The sequence below is a fragment of the Zingiber officinale genome, chromosome 7B, assembly GCF_018446385.1.
Source record: "Zingiber officinale cultivar Zhangliang chromosome 7B, Zo_v1.1, whole genome shotgun sequence".
NCBI classification, from domain to species: Eukaryota; Viridiplantae; Streptophyta; class Magnoliopsida; order Zingiberales; family Zingiberaceae; genus Zingiber; species Zingiber officinale.
In genome coordinates, this window is record NC_055999.1 from 109,464,095 (window position 1) to 109,485,811 (window position 21,717).

Sequence of the window (21,717 nt, forward strand, 5' to 3'; positions counted from 1 at the left end):
GACGCTCATTCTGGAGTTCTGGGGAAGGCGTTGAGCGCGTACCGGATCGAGTCCCGGTTTGTTACTTCTTCTCCAAGGTTGCTTAGTTGAGTTATTAGCTCCTTAATCCTTGTTTGGAGTTGCGCTACCTTCTCGCCTTGGTTCATCCGGATGTTCGTAAGTTGAGTTCGGAGGATATCGCGTCTTGCAAGCTTCGCTTCGGATGTACCTTTGTGAAGCTCCAGGAATTTTTCCCAGAGGTCTTTCGCGAAGTCGTAGCTTCCGATCTGACTTACCTCTTGTGGTGGCAGCACGCTAAGCAGGTGGAACTCTGCCTTTCCGTTGGCGACAAACTCGGCTTGCTCCTTCTTGCTCCATTGATGCTCTTCTTTGTCTTTCGAAACTTCAAAACCATATTTCATAGTTAGTAAAATATCGAAGTCGGTTTTAAAAAATAACTCCATCCGGCGTTTCCACGTCGTGAAGTCTCCGTCGAACTTCGGGGGATGAATGCTTGTTCCAGCCATCTCCTTGATCTTCGTGCTTCAGTCGGTGGTTAGTCCTTCTAGGCGGTCTGGCTCTGATACCAATTGTAGGTGCAGCGAAGGTCGGCAAGAGGGGGTGAATTGTCTGAAAAAATAAAGTATACCCTCCTCGTCTTTCAACTAAAAAAGATAGCAATAATTAAAAATTAAACTTAACAGAAATAAAGAAAAAGAACTCAGCAATTTACTTGGTTACAACCAAGACAGTTGTTAATCCAAGGCAGAAGAAAAGCGCTCTGAAAAGATCTCCTTCTCTAAAGGCGGAGAAGCCTTTTACACAATGGAAAGCTCAGACAAGTTGTTAGGAATGACTACAGAGTTGAAAGAACAATTGATTATTAATTCCTAGGTCCAGGGGTATTTTTATAGCCCCTGGAAAGTCTATCCCGAAGGTCCAAGGCGCCTCCAATAGAGGTCCAAGGTGCCTCCAAGTGAGTGATCTGATAGAACTCTATTCGAATGCAAACGGTCAGTTTGACCTGGTTGAAGGCGCCTTCAATAAGGACTGAAGGCGCCTTCAAGCTGGAGGCGCCTCCAATGCCTGATGGAGGCGCCTCCAAGCTGGCAGCTTTTCCAGCTTGCTTCTTTGCTTCGACTTCCGAAGTTTTGTTCTTTTAGGTGATTTCGGCCAACCGAAATAGGGCTCACTCGAACCCAATTTCTGGCCGTCTCCTCGAGCAGTCTTCCGTCCCAGCTTTACGTCCCTTGAACATTACACATGTTCTTCTCGCCCACCGGTGTACTCTTCCGCAGCTCTCTCGTCCTTCGGACGCACCGAGCCCGTCAGCTCCCTTCCCGTGTCGTCCTTCTCGTTAGCTGCGTCTTCCGTTCGACTTCCTGCGCTCCTAAGCTCCTGCACACTCAGACACAAGAATCAAACACAAAGCAGGACCTAACCAACTTGGTTGATCACATCAAAACAACCACGGGGTCCAACAAAAACAAATTTCATAGCTAATCTGTTGCTAATTAGCAATGGAATTTGTTTTCCGTCGTGAATTTTGCGACGAAATATAAATACCGTCATAAAATGGGGACAGAATTTAGGGTTTAGGGTTTCCTATCGCCTCAATAAAAATGGATTAGCAACGGAATTTGTTTTCCGTCAGAAGGTTCGTTGCTTTTGGGTTTTTTATAGTGAATGTTCGTGAACAATATTCGTAAATAATATTTATGAACCATGTTCATTAATAAAATTCTTTTTAACTTGCTAACTAAATAAAAAAAATTTAAAATAAAAAACTAAATTTGTATTATCAAACTCAATAACTAATCAAACAAGCTTAAATTAAGAGCTCGATAACATGATTAACATCTAAATAAATCAAGCTCAAGTGAAACTCAAACCAAGCTCAAGCTCATAAAAAAGATGTTGGACAATCTTGTCGGAGATAGAGGAGTAGTCCGAATTGAAATTACAAATCAAATCAAAGTTATCTGTTGAGTTAACTTGAATTGATAATCTGAGGTTGCTAAGCATGAAAGGAAGAGTTGCTTGGGATGGTTGAGTTGGCTAGAAAAATGAGCTACCTTATAAGCTAGAGTACAGACTCTCTAGTGTAGAGTCCAAGTGCAGACTCCCTATTAGTATTAGCCTTAGTACCAATTATGAGATGATTGATAAGGACATTTTTTGTATCATATTTCATTAATAAAAGGTAAAGTTGGTTATTATATTCATTTCAGTTCAGTGTTGAATGAATAAGTATAATAATGTCATACGATAGTAGGCTCTAGTCTATAACATATTAATTGGTTAAATTAATAGTGGGAGTCTATAGATATATAGGCACTACTCTTAACTATTTCTAGTCAAGCGTTAATATATAAGAATAATATTAATGCATTGAGACTAGCATGTAGGTCAATTGATAACTTAATCTCACAAATCATGGATATGATATATCACGTTGACATATGAGTATATATTAGAGAATATATACTGAATTCACCCACCATAAAATGTTCATGGATCGTTATCTGAGTGTCATAAATATTTCCATAGTAACTATTAGTATGAATAGTCCTTAGACCTGAAGTCACTATGATTCCCTACATAAGAAGTTATATACTTTGGTATTGACAAACGTCACATGTAACAGGGGGGGGACTATAAAGTCGATTACTGGGTATGCAATAAGTTATGCTGAGGGATGTGAGTGATGTAGATGAGATCTATCTTTTCCATATGAAGGAAGTGATATCTGTGGACTCCTGGATTAGTAAGACATAAGAATGTATGGTCATACTCAAATGAGTCAATATGCAATATTGAGCTTATTTGATTGAGTGTGTCTACTTAGAGATCAAGAAACATAAAGATTAATAAGAGGATGGCATAGTCTATGCCTCATTGATCAATCTAGATATCAAAAATAGAATGATTGAGTCATACAAGATAATAGACACGGAAAGGTTAAGTCAAATCTCACTTGGGTAGCAATGATGTTTTACTAGATGTCACTTATTGTTTATGTATCTAAAATAATTTTAGAGACATTGTCAACGTTACAAGAGTCATTGGGTTACACACAAAGAACAAGTTGATTTTGAGATGAGTTCATATGATGGATCATTAGATTAAGTCTAATCCGAATTAGACTCATTGAGTTAAACACAATTAGATCCAATTATTGAATTGAGTTCAATTCATACTAGACTTATTGAGTCAATTCGAATTAATGAGATAGTGACTCATTGAATTTGAATGAAGGAAGATGAAAGGTCAATTTCAAAATTGACCATTGACTCATAAAGAATTCAAATGTTGATTTGAATTCTTGAAGGAAGACCAAAAGGTTCTTGTCTTAATGGAGTGTTAATGTTCATTAAATGTATTCATTGGATGAAGTACAAATGACCTTTTTCATCTCATTTTTGATGAGTGAATCTTCTTCTTCTCTCTTCTTCCACCTTTGGTCGAAACCTTACCTTTGTGGTTGTTAGCACAACCTTTGGTTGGTTTTCTTCTCCACTTTGTGAGTTCATGAGACCGACAGAAGGCTTGTTCGTGTGGATACCATTAGAGGTACGGTTACATGATCATGCTGAGATCCTTGTTGTGGGAGTTCGTGTTTATGTACCAAAGATATAACTCCCTTTTAACAAACTTAGTATATGTTTTCTCCTTCGCATGGATCTCCTAGAAAGGATCTAGTTAGTTTTTCCTCTGCTTTTCTATGTGTTTAGAGCACTAGATCCTTAGACTCCCAACTTCCCAAGTGTAGACTCCGGACTCCCGAGTACAGATGGAGGCGAAGATTTGGATGAGAAACAAGTCATCGCGGTGAGATTGATTGACGAAGACACCGTGTGGGTAGTGATCTACTATGAGTGATATTCTTTCGAAATATTTTTCACACGGCGAGTTTAGAGGTTAAACCTTTGGCCAATGGGGGTAAAAATATAATTGCACAGTATATATATTTGCACAATAATTGCAAAAAGGTGTTGGATCGCGGCGGCCGGCTAAAAGGGGGGTTGAATAGCCTGAAAATAAAAAACACAACCTTTCTCGAACTTTCTTAAACTAACACTTGCATAAATTAAGAAAACAATAAATTAAAAACTGAAAAGACGAGACACACAGATATTTACTTGGTTACAACCAGGGAGGTTGTTAATCTAAGGAAAATGTCGCACTAGAATATCTCCTTCAGACGGAGAAGCCTCTTACAGCAATGAAAGCGCAAAAGAAAGAAACTAAACTATAACTGGAAGCGCACAAGTGTTGGAATTACAATTTCTGAGTTGTTGAAAAAACTTCTGGACCAAGGCTATATTTATAGCCTTGGTCGGGGCGCCCTAAGGGTTCCGAGCGCCCTGGGGGGGATAAACTTTATTCCCCAATGTTCAGATCGAGTCAAAACTTGATCTTGTGAAAAAGTCAACTCCGGGCGCCCCGGAGGGAAAAGTCAACCCTGTTGACTTTTTTCGCCAGGGTCTTCTGCTCCGGCTCCATTCGCCTCAGACCGAGTCTTCCGCTTGTGTGGGTGATCTCTGCCATCCAGAATATAGCTCACCCGAACCCAGCTTCTGGTCTTCTCGAGCACGCTTCCGCTCCGGCTTCTTGTACCTCGAAATCGCCGCGTGTTTCCTTCTCGTCCGCCAGCGTTCTCATCCACAGTCTTCGTCCCTCAGTCGCACCCCATGCCGACCTTCTCGCTAGCTGCGTCTCTTGCTCCTCGAGCACTCTTCCAATCCGGCTTCTCGTCCCTCAGAACCACCGCACGCTTCCTTCTCGTCCGCCGGTGTTCTCTTCCACAGCGCCTCGTCCCTTGGACGCACCGCGTGCCATCCTTCTCGCTAGCTGCGTCTTTCGCTCGACTACATGTGCTCCTAAGCTCCTGCGCACTTAGACACAAGGTTAGAAACACACAGGATCTAACTTAACTTATTGATCACACCAAAACAACCTTGGGGTTCCAACAATCTCCCTCTTTTTGATGTAAGCAACCCAAGTTAAGATAGGGTTAAATAGACATGAAAATAAACTAACTAAATTTGGAATTAAGTGCAAAAAGATAGAAAATTATCTACCTCCCCCTAGACTTATACTTTTCCTTCTCCCCCTTTGATCATATAAAAAATTGGGGTTCCGAAAAGAATCTAAGGGTAAAAAAAAATTCTAACTTTCTTAAAAAAATTCTAAGTTTGAATAAACTCTAAGTTAGAGAATTTGCAAAAAAAATATTCTTAAAAAAAAATTCTAACTTAAAAAAAAATTAAGTAAAAAAAAATTCTGACTTTAAGAAATTTTTAAAAAAAAAATGAAATTTTTTCTAAGTAAATATTTTAAGCAGAAATTTCAGAAATACTTTTAATTTTTATGTAAAGGTTTTATGCAAAAAAAAAAAAAATTCTAAGTAAAAAAAATTTTTGAAATTTTTTTAAAAATGTTAAAGAAAACTTTTTAAAACATTATTAAATTTCCACCTTAATGCTTTTATCAGAAAGTTAATTAAACATTTTTATTTCAATATTTTGTCTTCCAGGTCATGGCAAGGCACTAGGTTTTCTTGGTTATTGGAGCAATAACCATTTCCTTAGACAAAGACTCATAAAGAAATTCATTGTTTAATTTTCTCACTGAAAGCGCTAATTTCGATTAAAATTTAGGCTAAGCAAGATTTAGGAACCCAATATAGGTTCCAGCCTACTAGATTAACCAAAAATTTCTTAGGGACATATTTTCTTGAAATATTCCTAATTTATCCCTGGTGATATCTATAATATCAATTTAAATTATTAAACTTTCTATAATTTGTATTAGATAGGCATGCACGATTTTTCAAGTTATCTACTTGAATTTTCAGATTTTCATTTTCTGATTTCAATTTCTCATTTTCTAATTTAACTTTATCTAATTCTTCTAAAGGGCAAGATTTAGCTAATATTAGTTTTAAATTCTTAATTTCTTTTTCTAACTTGTAGCAGTCTCTAGTTAGCAACTTAACAAACTTAAAAAGTTTATCGGGAGGAAAAGATCGTACCTCACTTACTTTATCGATCTCGTTGTCTGTGTCTCCCCTTGAACTGCTGCTTTCTTCTGACGTAGCTCCCCCTTCATCGATGCTCTCGATGCTCATCTCAGAAGAGCTTGAATCGCTGTCATCATCTTGATGACTCGCCATTAATGCGAGTCTGGAGAACGCCTCGACTTCCGATTCGGACGACGTATCGTCCCACGTCGCCTTTAGGACCTTACGCTTTTGGACAGGCTTCTTACCTTTATCCTTGCCCTTGTTCCTCAGCTTAGAGCAGTTGTCCTTGACGTTCCCTTCTTCGTCGCAGTGGTAGCAGTCGATGGTCCTTTTCTTTCTGCCCTACGAATGGTTAGTAATTCTAGTTTTACAAAGCTTTTTAAACCGTCTTATCATCATTACCATTTCCTCGTCGTCGAGAGAAGATTCTGACTCAGGTTCATCTCTCAATACTTTGAGGGCGACATTGTTCTTGGGCTCCTTCGTCCCTGCACATCTTGATTCGTGCACTTCAAATGTCGAGAAAAATTCTTCTAGTGTAATTTTTTCTAAATCTTTCGAAATGTAAAAGGCATCTACTAGTGATGCCCATTTTGGATTTCTCAGAAAAGAATTTAAAACGTACTTTAGCGAATCTCGGTTACTTACCTTTTCTCCGAGATTCGACAGTCTGGTGATGATCTCTTTGATTCTCAAGTGCAGATGCGCAACTGTCTCATCTTCCCTAAGTCGCAGGTTGGTTAGCTGATTGCGAAGTAGATCCCGTCTAGCGAGCTTGGCTTCGGACGTTCCTTCGTGCAACTCAAGGAACTTCTCCCAAAGTTCCTTTGCCAAGTCATAGTTCCCGATCGGTTGACTTCTTGTGGTGGAAGAACGCTTAGTAGATGGTATTCTGCTTTGTCATTCGCCATGTAGTCGGCCTGTTTCTTTTTCGTCCATTGATATTTTTCTTTGCCCTCTGGAGCTACAAAGCCAAATTCCATTATTAAAATTAATTTAAAATCTGTTTTAAAGAATACCTGCATTCGCTTTTTCCAGCTAGCGAATTCCCCTTCAAACTTCGGCGGGTAAATGCTTGGTTCGGCCATTATCTTGTTGCTTCGTTCGGCGATTAGTCCTCCTGAAGTGCCTTGACTCTGATACCACTTGTTGGATCGCGGCGGCCGACTAGAAGGGGGGTTGAATAGCCTGAAAATAAAAAGCACAACCTTTCTCGAACTTTCTTAAACTAACACTTGCATAAATTAAGAAAGCAATAAATTAAAAACTGAAAAGATGAGGCACACAGAAATTTACTTGGTTACAACCAGGGAGGTTGTTAATCCAAGGAAGATGTCGCACTAGAATATCTCCTTCAGGCGGAGAAGCCTCTTACAGCAATAAAAGTGCAAAAGAAAAAAGCTAAACTACAACTGGAAGTGCACAAGTGTTGGAATTACAATTTCTGAGTTGTTGAAAAAGCTTCTGGACCAAGGCTATATTTATAGCCTTGGTCGGGGCGCCCTGAGGGTTCTGAGCGCCCTGGAGGGGATAAACTTTATCCCCCAACGTTCAGATCGAGTCTAAACTCCTGTGAAAAAGTCAACTCCGGACGCCTGGAAGGGTTCCGGGTGCCCCGGAGGGAAAAAGTCAACCCCATTGACTTTTCCCCTCCCATGTCTTTTGCTCCGGCTCCGTTCGCCTCAGACCGAGTCTTCCGCTTGTTTGGGTGATCTCTGCGATCCGGAATAGGGCTCACCCGAAACCAACTTCCGGTCTTCTCGAACAGGCTTTCGCTCCGGCTTCTCTTCCCTTGGAATCGCCACGTGTTTCCTTCTCGTCCGCCAGCGTACTCATCCGCAGTCTTCGTCCCTCAGTCCCACCCCGTGCCGACCTTCTCGCTAGCTGCGTCTCTTGCTCCCTGAGCAGTCTTCCGCTCCGGCTTCTCGTCCCTCGGAACCACCGCACGCTTCCTTCTCGTCCGCCGGTGTACTCTTCAGCAGCGCCTCGTCCCTCGGACGCACCGCGTGCCGCCCTTCTCACTAGTTGCATCTTTCGCTCGACTACCTATGCTCCTAAGCTCCTGCACATTTAGACACAAGGTTAGAAATATACAGGATCTAACTTAATTTGTTGATCACACCGAAACAACCTTGGGGTTCCAACAAAAGGTAATTAGTAAGAAAAGGTTATTTGAAGATCAACAGTACCTACTACACGTTATAGCAGCTATTCTGGAGTAACTGCTACAAAGTGTAGCAGCTAATCAGAAGTAACTGCTACACAGTGTAGCAGCCACTCTTGACAAGATGCTACAACATGTTGCAGCTTCTGACGACTAGCTGCTTCAACGTGCTGCAATTGCTTCTACAATGTGTAGAACTTCATCTAATTGATCTAAATAAAAAACTGAGATTATCTATGATCTATTATTGGTTGAAAATGCAGAGTAACATCTTGTTAAGCGTAAACGAAGAAAAAACTATTATATTGTTGTAGTAGCTAACTTGGAATGTTAGCTGGTACAAGCTGTAGTAGCTACATGGAAAGTTAACTGCTAGAAGGTGTAGCAGTTATTTGTCGAAATAGCTGCTACAACGTGTAGCAGCAAAGCAAAGCCGCTACAGCAACATAAATAATTTTAAATAATTTTTTAGCAAGTTGATATACATCTACAAAAATATTTTTAGGGTTAATATCTGCTAGAAAATATAGCTAGTGAAAAAATGACTTAACAAATGGCTGCTACAAGTTGTAGCAGTTACATAGAGAGTTAGTTGCTACAAGGTGTAGCAGTTAACTGTCAAAGTAGCTGCTATAACTTGTAGCAGCAAAGGAAAGTCCAACTGGCTGTAGGCGTTTGTAGCAGGCGTCGACCTTGCACATCGTAGCATAAATCCTTTCTTCCTTTTACGACCACCATTCCAAGTTAGCTTCTACAAGTTATAGCAGCTACAAGGACAATTTACTGCGAAGTAGTTGATGTAACGTTTAGAAGCGAAGCAAAGACGCTGCATTAGTAAAAAATAATTTCAAATAATTTTTTATCAAGTTGATATACATGAACTTAAATATTTGTAGGGGTAATATCTGCTAGAAAATGTAGCTACTAAAAAAATGACTTACCAAGTGGTTGCTTAACGTTTGTAGCTACTACAACATGTAGCAGCTAACGTGCAGACGTGGATGTAGCCTACAGGCATTTGTAGTCGGCGTCGTCCTTGCACGTTATAGCATTAATCCTTATAATATATGTATGCTATAACGGTGGAGAATAACAAATTAAAATGAAACAAATTACCATTGAAAATGGAGAGACGTGATAAGTTCTCACAGCAGCTGTGAGATTGAAGATGCCGGTGAAACTTTCTCAATGGGAGTGCGAGCTCCGACGGACGATGGAGACAACGAGAGCGCGAGAGAGAGAGAGCGACGAGGGAAATTTTAATTTGGAAAATTTCCCATGCACCAATTTTGAATAGAAGATGGAAAGGGAGAGAGAATAAATGACATTTTTTTTTATAGTGAAATCAAACTGGCAACACCACGTCTACGCGTCGCTCACGGTCGCGCACAATATATATATATATATATATATATATATATATATATATATATATATATATATATATATATATATAATCTTAAGAAAATATGAAGAAATACATAAAATTTATAATCCATCATTTTATTTTTTTAGTTCCATTCATTTTACATATCTATCTAAATATTTTTTAAAAATTCTTTGTTAAAGCATATCATTTTTCAAAATTGGCTCATTTGTTTAACCGAAACCCGATTGGATTTAGTAAGAATCCTACTGTTATAGTAATAAATCCGATTAGATTTAGCCCCCAGTCCCCTCCTTAAAAACGGAAACCCTACGTAACTTGGATTCTTCGCTTCTTCACCACCGCCGCTTTCCCGATCGGAAACCCTAGCAATAACCGAGCAGCAGATCCGGCGATGGGCTTCGACGTCGGCGTCATCCCCTTCAACCTAGACGGATGGGGCCCTCCCGATGCCAATCCCGCGCCGCTCCTCCTCTCCGGGAACGACAGGGTCGCCACTCGACCCGCCAACATCCCTTTTGCCCCCTTTTCCCGCTCCGAGAAGCTGGGCCGCGTTGCCGACTGGACCCGCAACCCTAACTTCGGCTCCAACGCCGCTCGATCGGCCGCCGGTGGAGATCGCGACGCCGTCTTCGACTTCGCTCTCGACGAGTCCTCTGCCCTATCCGTCGGCGCTGGTGATGACGCCTCTTTCCGCCTGGTCGACGGCAAGCCCCCGCCGCGCCCCAAATTCGGCCCCCGCTGGCGCTTCCAGCAGCGGCCGCAGCTGCCGCAGCGCCGCGATGAGGAGGTTGAGGCCAAGAAGCGTGAGGCGGAGAAGGAACGGGCCCGCCGCGACCGTTTCTACAACCTCCACCATCGCTTTGCCGCAGGAGGTGGTTTTGGTGGCGGCCCAAATCGGCGTGATTCTCCTGTCTTCAAGTCCTCCGTCGACATCCAGCCTGAATGGACCATGCTCGACCAGATTCCTTTCTCCACTTTCTCAAAACTCTCCTTTTCCGTTCCTGATCCGCCTGAGGACCTCCTTGTCTGTGGCGGCCTGGAGTTCTATGATCGCTCCTTCGACCGCATCAACCCCAAGAACGAGCGCCGTCTTGAGAGGTTCAAGTCTCGCAATTTCTTCAAGGTCACCACCACTGACGACCCCGTCATACGTCGCCTCGCTGCCGACGACAAGGCCACTGTTTTTGCCACCGACGCCATCCTTTCCGCTCTCATGTGCGCCCCACGGTCTGTCTACTCGTGGGACATTATCATTCAGCGTGTTGGCAACAAGCTCTTCTTCGACAAGCGTGATGGTTCCCAGCTCGACCTTCTCTCGGTCAATGAGACGTCGCAGGAGCTCCTCCCTGATGCCAAGGAGGACATCAACTCTGCATTCTCCCTCTCCACTGAGGCTACTTACATCAACCAAAACTTCTCGCAGCAGGTCCTCCTACGTGATGGCAACAAGATTACATTCGATGAGCCCAACCCCTTTGCTTCTGAAGGTGAAGAAGTTGCATCTGTTGCATACCGATACCGCCGCTGGAAGCTTGATGATGAGACCCAACTCATTGCCCGCTGTGAGGTGCACAGCATCACCGATGTCAAGGGTCAGCGAGCTTTCATGACACTGAACGCCCTCAATGAGTTTGATCCAAAGTACACTGGTTTAGATTGGAGGCAGAAACTTGAGACACAAAGGGGAGCAGTTCTCGCAACTGAACTCAAGAACAATGCCAACAAGCTTGCCAAGTGGACTGCTCAAGCACTACTTTCCGGGGCTGATTTGATGAAGCTGGGTTATGTCTCTAGAGTCCACCCTCGAGACCACTACAACCATGTTATTCTGAGTGTGATTGGGTACAAGCCTAGGGATTTTTCAGCCCAAATCAATCTCAACACTTCCAACATGTGGGGCATCGTCAAGTCAATCGTCGACCTTTGCATGAAGCTCAATGAAGGGAAATATGTTCTTGTTAAGGACCCAGTTAAGCCACAAGTGCGAATCTATGAGGTGCCAGTAGATGCATTTGAGAATGACTATGTGGAACAGCCTCTGCCAGAGGAGGAGCAGGTGCAGCCTCCGGCAGAGGAAGATGCTACAGCTAGTGCTATGGATGCTGCAGCAGAAGCAGTGGCCGATACTGCAGCTGGAGCTGCAGAGGAGGAAAAGAATGCCGATGCTTTTGCTGTCTGAATGGGAGTGGTAAGTGGCACCTTAGTCTATACATTTTCAGCTTCAATTCAAAATGATATGTATGTTTTTTTAATCCATGAGATCTGTTTTGTTTATCTAGTTTCAAGTTTTGGTACAAATGGAACTGTTTTCTCTTCCCCATGTTGTTTGTTTATTGTTGAATGTTGAGGATTTGGTGGTTTTAGTCTGCAATTATCCTATTTTACAAAATTGTCTTGTTTGGAGTTGTCGACCATCTTCAACCTCCCTTGTCTCTTCAAGCATAAGTATAAGCATAGTTGCAACTCCCGAAACCTACAAAACCAATCCATCTAGCTCTTTAGCAAGCAACAACAACAAACAACAAGAAGTCGCAGAGCCATTGAAGTAGCAGTTCCAAGAGTGCCTGCTCCGCGATTGATAGTAGAGGTCCACGGCGAGAGAGGCATGGGAGATAAAGTTGTTTGGGTAGAAGCAAGCGCTGCCTCCTCTTTGCAAAGATCTGCAATCCACGCGCAAGCATAACTAGTTCAAGTTCGTACCTCGTCCGATGAGGGTTTCACCGCACAGCAGTTTGCAAAAGGTCATATGTAGCCTATATAGAGTACCAATCAGAAAATCAGGCAGACCATCATCATATGTGAGAGTATTTCCTCCGATTTCTCTAGGAATCGATGTGATGACTGACTCAGCTATGCTGTGAATTCCATCATATGGTGATAAAAAATGATTTGCTCATCCTAATGCCTCTGTTAGTCCATCCTCAGATCAATACGGAAGAGATAAATTATAAATAACTATTAGTCTTAGACAGTTGAATAGCATATGAAGAAGGGTAGATATCTGTCTACCCGTCGGGATAGATTTGATCCTCATATCTCATGATGATAACATCATTATACGTTAGCCAATTGTTCATTTGAAGGGATCGGATTTCACCATACACCATGTTGAGAGAATTTGCAAGCCAATTTGAACTTTCAAATGCTTAATTTTGTAGCTCAAAATGAGCTAGAAGGACAGTTTGGGTGTGAAGTAATCCCAATCTCATGATGACAACATCATCCTATGTTAGCTCCATTTTAAAGGGATGGGATTTCACCACACACCATGTTAAAGAGGCTTTGCAAGCCAATTTCAAACTCTCATATGCTTAATTTTGTGGCTCAAAATGAACTAGAAGGAAAGTTTGGGTGCTCACACGAGGAAGCTAATATTTCAATGATATTTCCAAAATATCCTCACGATAAAACCTAATATATTTATCATTTATTCCCTTTTCTCTCATCAATCTTCGATTTCTACATTCAAGAAGGAATTTCTAATAATTCGCTTGCTGAAGCTTGACATCAATGTATAAATTGAGAAAGTATAAATGAATCGAATGGCGTATCATCCGTGAGATTCTCATTGCATGGAGGACCATCCCATCGCACGAAGCTGGGGCTTTCGACTTCAAACTATAGCGTTAAGAGAAGATGAGAGTCCTCCATGAAAATCAATAGGCTAAAGTGCTAAACCACTGCTACAGTGATGATCACGAAATTATCAGAATATATTTTGTATTTATTAATCAAAATATTCTAATATGTATTTATCTTTTATTTTGATTGTTCAAATAATAATTATCAATATCTTTTTTATAAAAAATAATTTTACTATTCGAAAGTGTAGAAAGTAGAGTAATTGATAAATATTTAATTCTTATTTAAAAATAAAATGAAGAACAACACGTGGTTCTGGCGTTCCTGTAGGACCCATCAAGATGGTAAAATTTGGTTATGCTCGTCGCTAGTATCTCTGTCAATTCAGAACTACCATAACTACCATAGAGGAAATATATCACGGATGATTATTAATCTTTGGAATAATAACTTATGCATGAGAAAAATATTTATCTGGATTATGTCGAGATTCGAATCTCAGATTTCATGATGATAACACTTTATGCGTTAACTAGATCGTCCCGAGAAAACTCATGTAGATAGGACCATCAAAGGCGGCGTACAAATGGCAATCTTTTGGCACTTCGCAATACGGGGCGGATCTACTATGGGACTAAGGGAGCCACATACAGTAGAGATGCGTGACCCTTCTCAAGGGAAACAACTCTAGTTTGGGACCTTCAATACGAAGGAAGTTGCAGTTGTGTACGACGATGCCGCCATATATCAAACTTAAAGGTAGTGGCGGAGGCACGTTAATGACTACCTGGGAATGAAGGTAGTAAAAAATTTACGAGGGAAAAAAATCAAAAAAAAAAAGTGAGAAAAGGATGGTTAACCTGGGGCGACGAAGTCGGCTTCGATGGCTAGCTCGGTGCGACGACGTCAACGTCGTCATCGGCAGCTAGTCCAGGGTGACAATGTTAACGTCAACACTCATGGCCCAGAGCCCGAGTAGATCATCCGAACTAGCTCCGCCGTTACTTCAAGGTAGCAAGACTGTGACCAACTTCCCGTGCAGCAAAATTAGTCCCACCTTTGCCGATAGCAGCAACTCCTTTGCCGCTCGGAATGATTCCTCTTCCGATAATCTCTTCCTCCTCCCCTACCTCCGTCCTCTGCTCTGACCCCATGCCCTTCGACTTCCTCAACTTCAGCAACATCGACGCCTTCCACCTCAACGTCGATCCTCCACTTCACTTTCCGGAGCTGGCGAGCTGAGTTTGATGATGACGACTTTCTTATCTTTAGCTAGTACAACAGCAAAGAATTTAAGATCTTTTTGCACCTCTTATTTGGTCAAAACGACTAAAATTTATTATACAGCGAGTGAGTATTTTCTCTCTCCCTCTTTTTTGTTTTTTTTTTTTTGAAATTGTCGAGCGTTAAAACGACAATGAAATTCCATTAGTAAAGAAAATGGAAGTGAAGGTCTGAAAAGTAAAGCTAGCCTTGTGTTTATTATTAGGTTGTCATGCACAGATAGAGTAAATGTGTAAGATAAATGGACAGATGGAGTAAATGTGGAAGAGAAATTTTCCCAGAGATGGTGGAGGAAGAGTTTGGGTTGTCCGTCGCCGATAGGCCGATCACGCTGCCGTACAACGACGCCTTTATAGGGCAAGTCATCGAATCTGGTTTGCTTCGCCCTCCTCCTCTCGCCGGAACTCCTCCGCATCCGTTGCCTCCACGACCTTCTCGTTGTCGTCTTCTGCCTCCACCTCCAGCGCGAGCTTGGCCCCCTTCTGTGCTCCTAAATTCGTCTTCGCCTGTGAGAGCTCGGGATTTGCCTCTTGCCGTGGCACTATTCTCTCTAACCGGCTACTTCGATACACCGGAGGCTCGATGGAAACTACCTTGCCCTCGCAGATATTAAGAAATAATTATTCCCTCGCAGATATTAAGAAATAATTATTTTCTAATAATTAAGAAATAAATAATTATTTATTTATAATAATTATTTTTTAATAGTAGATAGACTTCCTCTGACGATGATGATGGTGTGAGTGTTGGAGATTAAATTTTATTTTGATATTGATAAAATTTGTGAAGATAGAAGGATGAGGTGGCAAGTTTGACTAAACTTCGTGATAGGATTGTTGAGTTGTCATGATAGGATAAGAGTTTCGTAGAGATAGAATTAAAAAAAAAATCTTGATTATTAGTGCTTATCCAATAAGCCTATAAATATGTACCTCTTTTCACTGAATAAAGTAAGTTGTGTTTTATTTTATTCTCCTCCTCTCCACGTAGAGATTCTTCACCTCTTCCATATTTTTTTTCCTTCTATAATCCTTTTATTTCTTCTCCAATAATTTCTTTTTTCAACAAAGTGGTATCAGAGCCATGTCGATGCTTCCTATCCCTTGTCTTGTTGATTTGAAGTATCACAATTGGAGTATCCAAATGAGTGCCTTACTGGAGAACGAAGGCCTATGGGATATTGTTGAAAGAGGCTATAAAACGTCTCAAGAAGGAGTCGACCAAACGGAGGCACAGAAGACGGCAATGGCGGAACAAAAGAGAAAAGATAAGAAAGATCTTTTCTTTATTTATAAAGCTCTTAATGAAGCTACTTTTGAAAAAGTAGCCGAAGCTACAACTTCAAAAAAGGCATGGGAGATCCTACAAGTAGCATACAAAGGTGATGAAAGAGCAAAAAGTATTCGCCTTCAAATCCTGAGAGGGGAATTTGAATCATTGGAGATGAAAGAGTCCGAAAATGTATCTGACTACTTTACAAGGGTATTGGTTATTGTCAACCAATTGAGAAGAAATGATGATAACATTGAAGATAGTCGCGTCATAGAGAAAATTCTACACTCGTTGGAACCAAGGTACGACTATGTAGTTGCGGCTATAGAAGAATCAAAAGATGTGAAAGAAATGAAGGTGCAAGAATTATTAAGCTCTCTGCAAGCTCATGAAGCAAGAATGCAAAGAAGAATGAGAGAGCCTATGGAGCAGACTCTACAAACCAAGCTCACCATTATTGACTAGAAAGAAGAGTCAAAGACCGAAAGTTCGCAAGAAAATGGCGGTGGCCGTGGTAACTTCCGTGGACATACGTGGCTGAGGTAGAGACCGTAGCAGGGGCTTTGCTTGAGGCTGATGAAGAAGTAAAGACAACAATCAAGGTAGAGACCAAAGGTATGACAAAAGAAATGTAAGATGTTATACTTGTAATAAATTTGGTCATTATGCAACGGAATGCCGCTCTAACAACGTGCAAGGGAATGCTAATTACGTGTCAAAAGAAGATAATGACAATGATGTAGTTTTGCTAGCAAGAAATGATGGAGATTCCACAAACAAGAATTTGTGGTATTTAGACTCCGGGGCAAGCAATCATATGTGCGGGCGTAAAGATATGTTTACCGAGTTGGATGAAACGGTGAATGGACAAGTTTCATTTGGAGACGCGTCCAAAATCCAAGTAAGAGGCGTTGGTAAGATTCTTATCAAACTTAAAGATGGAGCTCACACATACATCACTGATATTTATTATGTGCCCGACATGAAAACAAATATTATTAGTCTTGGACAATTGCTTGAGAAAGGTTTTAATATGCAACTAAAAGATGGTAGTCTTCGTCTGAGAAAGCAAAACAAACTTATTGCTCATATTCCTATGTCTAAAAATAGGATGTTCTCTCTTGATATTAAGCATGTTACTACAAAATGCTTATGTGCATGCATAAAGGATATTACATGGCTATAGCATATGAGGTACGAGCATATAAACTTCAGAGCTCTAAAGCTTCTCTCAAGCAAAGGAATGATGAATGGTCTTCCTCATATTAATGCTCAAGATGATATCTGTGAAGGGTGTATTCTTGGCAAACATCCTACAGCAAGTTTTCCGAATGAATCGCACAATTGAGCTAAGAAGCCTCTTGAACTCATTCATACGGACATATGTGGGACAATCACGATAACCTCCTTTGGAGGTCGTCGATATTTTCTAATCTTTATTGATGATTTTAGCAGGAAAACTTGGGTCTATCTTTTGATGAATAAAGACAATGCTTTTGAGAAGTTCAAGGAATTCAAAGGATTGGTAGAAAATCAATCGGGCTATAATATCAAGGCAATGCGGTCAGATCGTGGTGGTGAATTCACCTCAAAAGAATTTGAAAAATTCTGCAAAAATCATGGCATCTGGAGGCCTTTAACAACACCTTACTCCCCTTAACAAAATGGAGTTGCTGAAAGGAAGAACCAAACTATTCTTGACATGGTTCGAAGTATGCTCAAAACAAAAGAAGTACCCAAAAAATTTTGGGCCGAAGCTGTAAACTGTGCGGTGTATTTGCTAAATAGATCTTCTACAAGGAATTTAGAAGGAATTACACCTCAAGAAGCATGGACCGGATACAAGTCATGTGCATCTCATTTGAAGATTCTCGGGTGTATTGCCTATGCACACATTCCAGATCAAAGAAGAACGAAGCTTGATGACAAAAGCTTACCTTGCATTTTCATTAGCTACGATACAAGATCGAAGACTTACATACTCTATAATCCAATGAACAGAATGATTATCATAAGTAGAGATGTTGAATTTCAAGAATATGGTGCTTAGAATTAGAGCACTAATATGGTGATGATTCAAGAAGAAGAACAAGTGAAGGAGAAAGAACCAACTCCACCACCATCGCCTACTTCTTCATCACCCTTGGATGAAGAAGATCCTCCACCATAAAAGACAAGAAGTCTTCAAGAATTATATGAGGTGACAATTCCACTTAATCTCATTTGTCTTTATGCTAATGAAGAAATTGTATCTTTTGAAGAAGCTAGTAAAGATAGCAAATGGAAGAAAGCTATGGATGAAGAGATGAAAACAATTGAGAAGAATGAAACTTGGCATCTTACTACTTTGCTCGATGGCCATAAACCCATTGGTGTGAAGTGAGTTTATAAAATGAAGAAAAATGCTCAAGGAGAAATAGAAAAGTACAAAGCGTGACTTGTAGCAAAAGGTTACAAACAAAAGGCCGGCATTGACTACGAAGAAGTGTTTGCTCCTGTTGCCCGAATGGAGACTATAAGGTTGATAATCTCTTTAGCCGCTCAACTAAAATGGCAAATATTTCAGCTTGATGTTAAATCGGCATTTCTTAATGGATACTTAGAAGAAGAAGTCTATATTGAACAACCGGCTGGCTACATCAAGAGGGGGCAAGAAAGAAAGGTGTTGAAGTTGAAGAAAGCTCTCTATGGCTTGAAGCAAGCACCGAGAGCATGGAATTCAAGAATTGATGCATACTTTAAAGAAAATGGCTTTATGCAATGCCCTTATGAGCATGCTCTTTATGTACACTACAAGAAAATTAGTCTATTGTGACATTATCTTAAAGACATTTATTTATAAGTATCATAATAAATACCTTATAGTGACATTTATCAAAAAACCCAAAAAAAAATTAAATAACAAATTAGACACTTTCTTATGACATTTTAAATAAATGTCATTATTGATATAGGAATAATTAGTTTAATTTATAAGTATATGTTATGTTAACGTATATTAATTAAAACCTTGTGCCAATCTTTTCTCTATCGTATACCTTCTCCATCGTTTTCCTGTGCCGAACTTTTCTCTCACGCCGCTAGGTTTCTTTTCGCACAAAAGCCTCTTTTACGCGCACACGGCCAGATCAAGTCGATCGAGCTGTCAATCGAGCTCTCCTTCGATCGATCTCCTCTTTTCCCTACGTCGCACGCCGCAAATCGCCAATCGCACAACCCTCTTTCTCCTGCGTCGGACTTCTTCTTCACACCGCACATGGCCAGGTTTTGCTTTTCGCACACCACCTCATTGTCCTTAGATTTCCTCTTTTCCCTACGCCACACCTCTCGGTCACGACTCACAATATTTCTAGTTTTTGCAGGCAGCCGGATTTCTTTCTCATGCTGCAAGCCGCCACTCACACAAACCTCTGCTGCATTTTCCAGGAACACGCCGAATCCAGCCTTCATCTTCTTAGGTTTGTTTATATGTGCTAATCCTCTGTTGTTTCTAGGTTTTGCAGATTTTTTTTTTTAGTTTTGTTTGCTTAATGTTACTTTTATGGTTAAGTAGAGTAAAGATTTGAATCTTTCAGTTCTAACTTTTGACCAAGCAACAAAGAAAGACTAATTCTTTTTTAATGGATGATTTGCACGGTGGTCAATGATTCTTATATGATTATGGTCTTCAACCACCACTTGCATAGCTAATACTTATTTTTAGTCAAAAGATACAAGAATGAACTGCATATCATTAAACAATTGACATAGAAAGAACAAAGTGAAAGACCAACCTATTCGTCCCTCGGTGGTAGATGAAGTGCACTACTTTAGGATGGATTATGTTTCTTACTACTTCCTTTATGCATTCTCCTGTTCTGGTAAACATGTTCAATGCCTTGGCCTCCTATTTTTCATTTGTTTTAGGAGAATTCTAAATCCACCATCATAATGTTATTATCTTCTGAATTTGGTTCTAACTAACCTGCATTCGTGCATATAAACATCTTGATTTAATTGTATTTTGTTTTTCTCTAATGCATTGATTTGTGTTGGTTTTGACCTTTTGCCTACTATCTCTATGAATGGTATCTTCCTGTGTCTATGACAATAATTTCTTTTGTTGTATTTCGGATATCTTTGTTACCCAATTGGAAGTCAAATTTATGTTTTTTGTTTGAATCTTTTTGCTATATTTAGATCATTATTTTGTTCTCTTGTTCTTGGCTATTGAGCATTATGGATATCAAGGACAAATTATATGGATCCTTTGATGAAATCATTAATTGATTTATTACTAATCCTTTCTTGTTTCTCCCTCTCTTTCTAACAATTAGGATAAGAATTCTTTGATAGAGTTTTAGGTTTTCTATATCTTAATTTTTTTTGTTTTGTTTTGCTTATACCATTAAATATCAAAATATCACTTTATTAATAATGTGTTTGAGTAATATCAGTGATCAAGTTGGCTTAATATGTTTTAATTTTGATTCATTTGGTTGTGGTAATTATATTAGGAAATGTATTATATTTTTTAAAATTTATGGTTCTTCAATTTTACTTCACCTTGAATTCTTCCTATTGAGTATCACAGGATATACTATTCCTCAACAATATACCTTGCTTTATAAAATTTTTCCAGAGCACATTTTGAAATAAAGATTATGCTATCTAGACATGCATTTCACTTGCATTACCTCTATCATGATAAAATTATTTCAATTTATATATAATGTTAAACTTATTTGAATAAATTTTTTTTTTAGAATTGTTATGGATAAGAGTTGGATGCTTTTACCGAGACAAATTGAGGAGTATAGAAATGGAGTTGAGTGTTTCTTACAATTTGCATTTTTTAATGCTAACATAAATGGAATGATTTTATGCCCTTGTGTGCGGTGTAAGATGTTGGTGCAACCTTAGGTCAAGGTTGACCTGGTTGACCCGACTCGAGGTGACTTGACTCGAGTTGTATTTTGATGTTTGACTTGGGAAGATTGTCGGTGCAACCTTAGGTCAAGGTTGACCTAGTTGAGTTGCATGTTGATGTTTGACACTCGTGAGAGAGTTCTATTCTTGATGTGAGACAAGAATAAATGGTTGGGAGATTATTGGTGCAACCCTAGGTCAAGGTTGACCTGGTTGACCTGAAAAGTCCAAGTATGGAGACTTGGCACTGGAAAAGTCCAAGTATGGAGACTTGGCGCGGAGAAGTCCAAGCAGGGAGCTTGGCACGAGGGAAAGTCCTAACTGGGATGTTAGGCAGCTGGAAAGTCCTGGTGAGTGAAGCCAGGCAGTGGGAAAGTCCTAACTGGGATGTTAGGCAGTTGGAAAGTCCTGGTGAGTGAAGCCAGGCAGTGAGAAAGTCCTAACTGGGATGTTAGGCAGTTGGAAAGTCCTGGTGAGTGAAGTCAGGCAGTGGGAAAGTCCTAACTGGGATGTTAGGCAGTTGGAAAGTCCTGGTGAGTGAAGCCAGGCAGTGAGAAAGTCTTAACTGGGATGTTAGGCAGTGTAAAAATCCTAGTGAGTGAAGCTAGGTGAAAGTCCTGGTGAGTGAAGCCGGGCAAGGAAAAATCCAGATGGATCATGGGTGATCGGACATCTGGTGTTGAGAAGGTCAAGTAGGTCAAGGGAGTGACCGGATACTTGACACGAAGAGAAAAGTCCAAGTGGGTCAAAGGGATTGACCGGATATTGGTTTGGAAGACTTGGAACTTGGTTTGGGCAAAACCCAAGCTCTGGATCGATCAGTGGATCGATCCAGCGATACGCTGGGTATCTGATCGGTCTGGTGACCGATCAGATAACGATCAGTGGCTTACTGAGGTTCTTCTGATCGGTCTGCAGACCGATCAGAAAGCGAACAGAAGGCAAAGAGAAAAGGAGGGGATCGGTCTGTGGACCGATCCACATGCACCCTGATCGGTCCACAGACCGATCAGGAGACGATCAGAGAACTTGGCCGAGTTCTCTGTGAAGAGTGCTGATCGGTCTGGGGACCGATCAGCACAGGTACTGATCGGTCCCCAAGACCGATCA

The 21,717-nt window shown here is 40.5% G+C and overlaps 2 protein-coding genes across 2 annotated transcripts; both read left to right on the plus strand.

Moving 5' to 3' along the window:
* Positions 1 to 9,858: 9,858 nt before the first annotated feature.
* On the plus strand, positions 9,859 to 11,932 carry LOC122006851 (eukaryotic translation initiation factor 3 subunit D-like). Its single transcript, XM_042562508.1, has one exon. The coding sequence runs from the start codon at positions 9,953 to 9,955 to the stop codon at positions 11,738 to 11,740; it is 1,788 nt and encodes a 595-aa protein (XP_042418442.1). The 5' UTR covers positions 9,859 to 9,952; the 3' UTR covers positions 11,741 to 11,932.
* A 3,578-nt stretch (positions 11,933 to 15,510) lies between these two features.
* LOC122004665 lies at positions 15,511 to 16,164 on the plus strand. The gene has a single exon (XM_042559517.1). The coding sequence runs from the start codon at positions 15,511 to 15,513 to the stop codon at positions 16,162 to 16,164; it is 654 nt and encodes a 217-aa protein (XP_042415451.1).
* Positions 16,165 to 21,717: the final 5,553 nt, after the last annotated feature.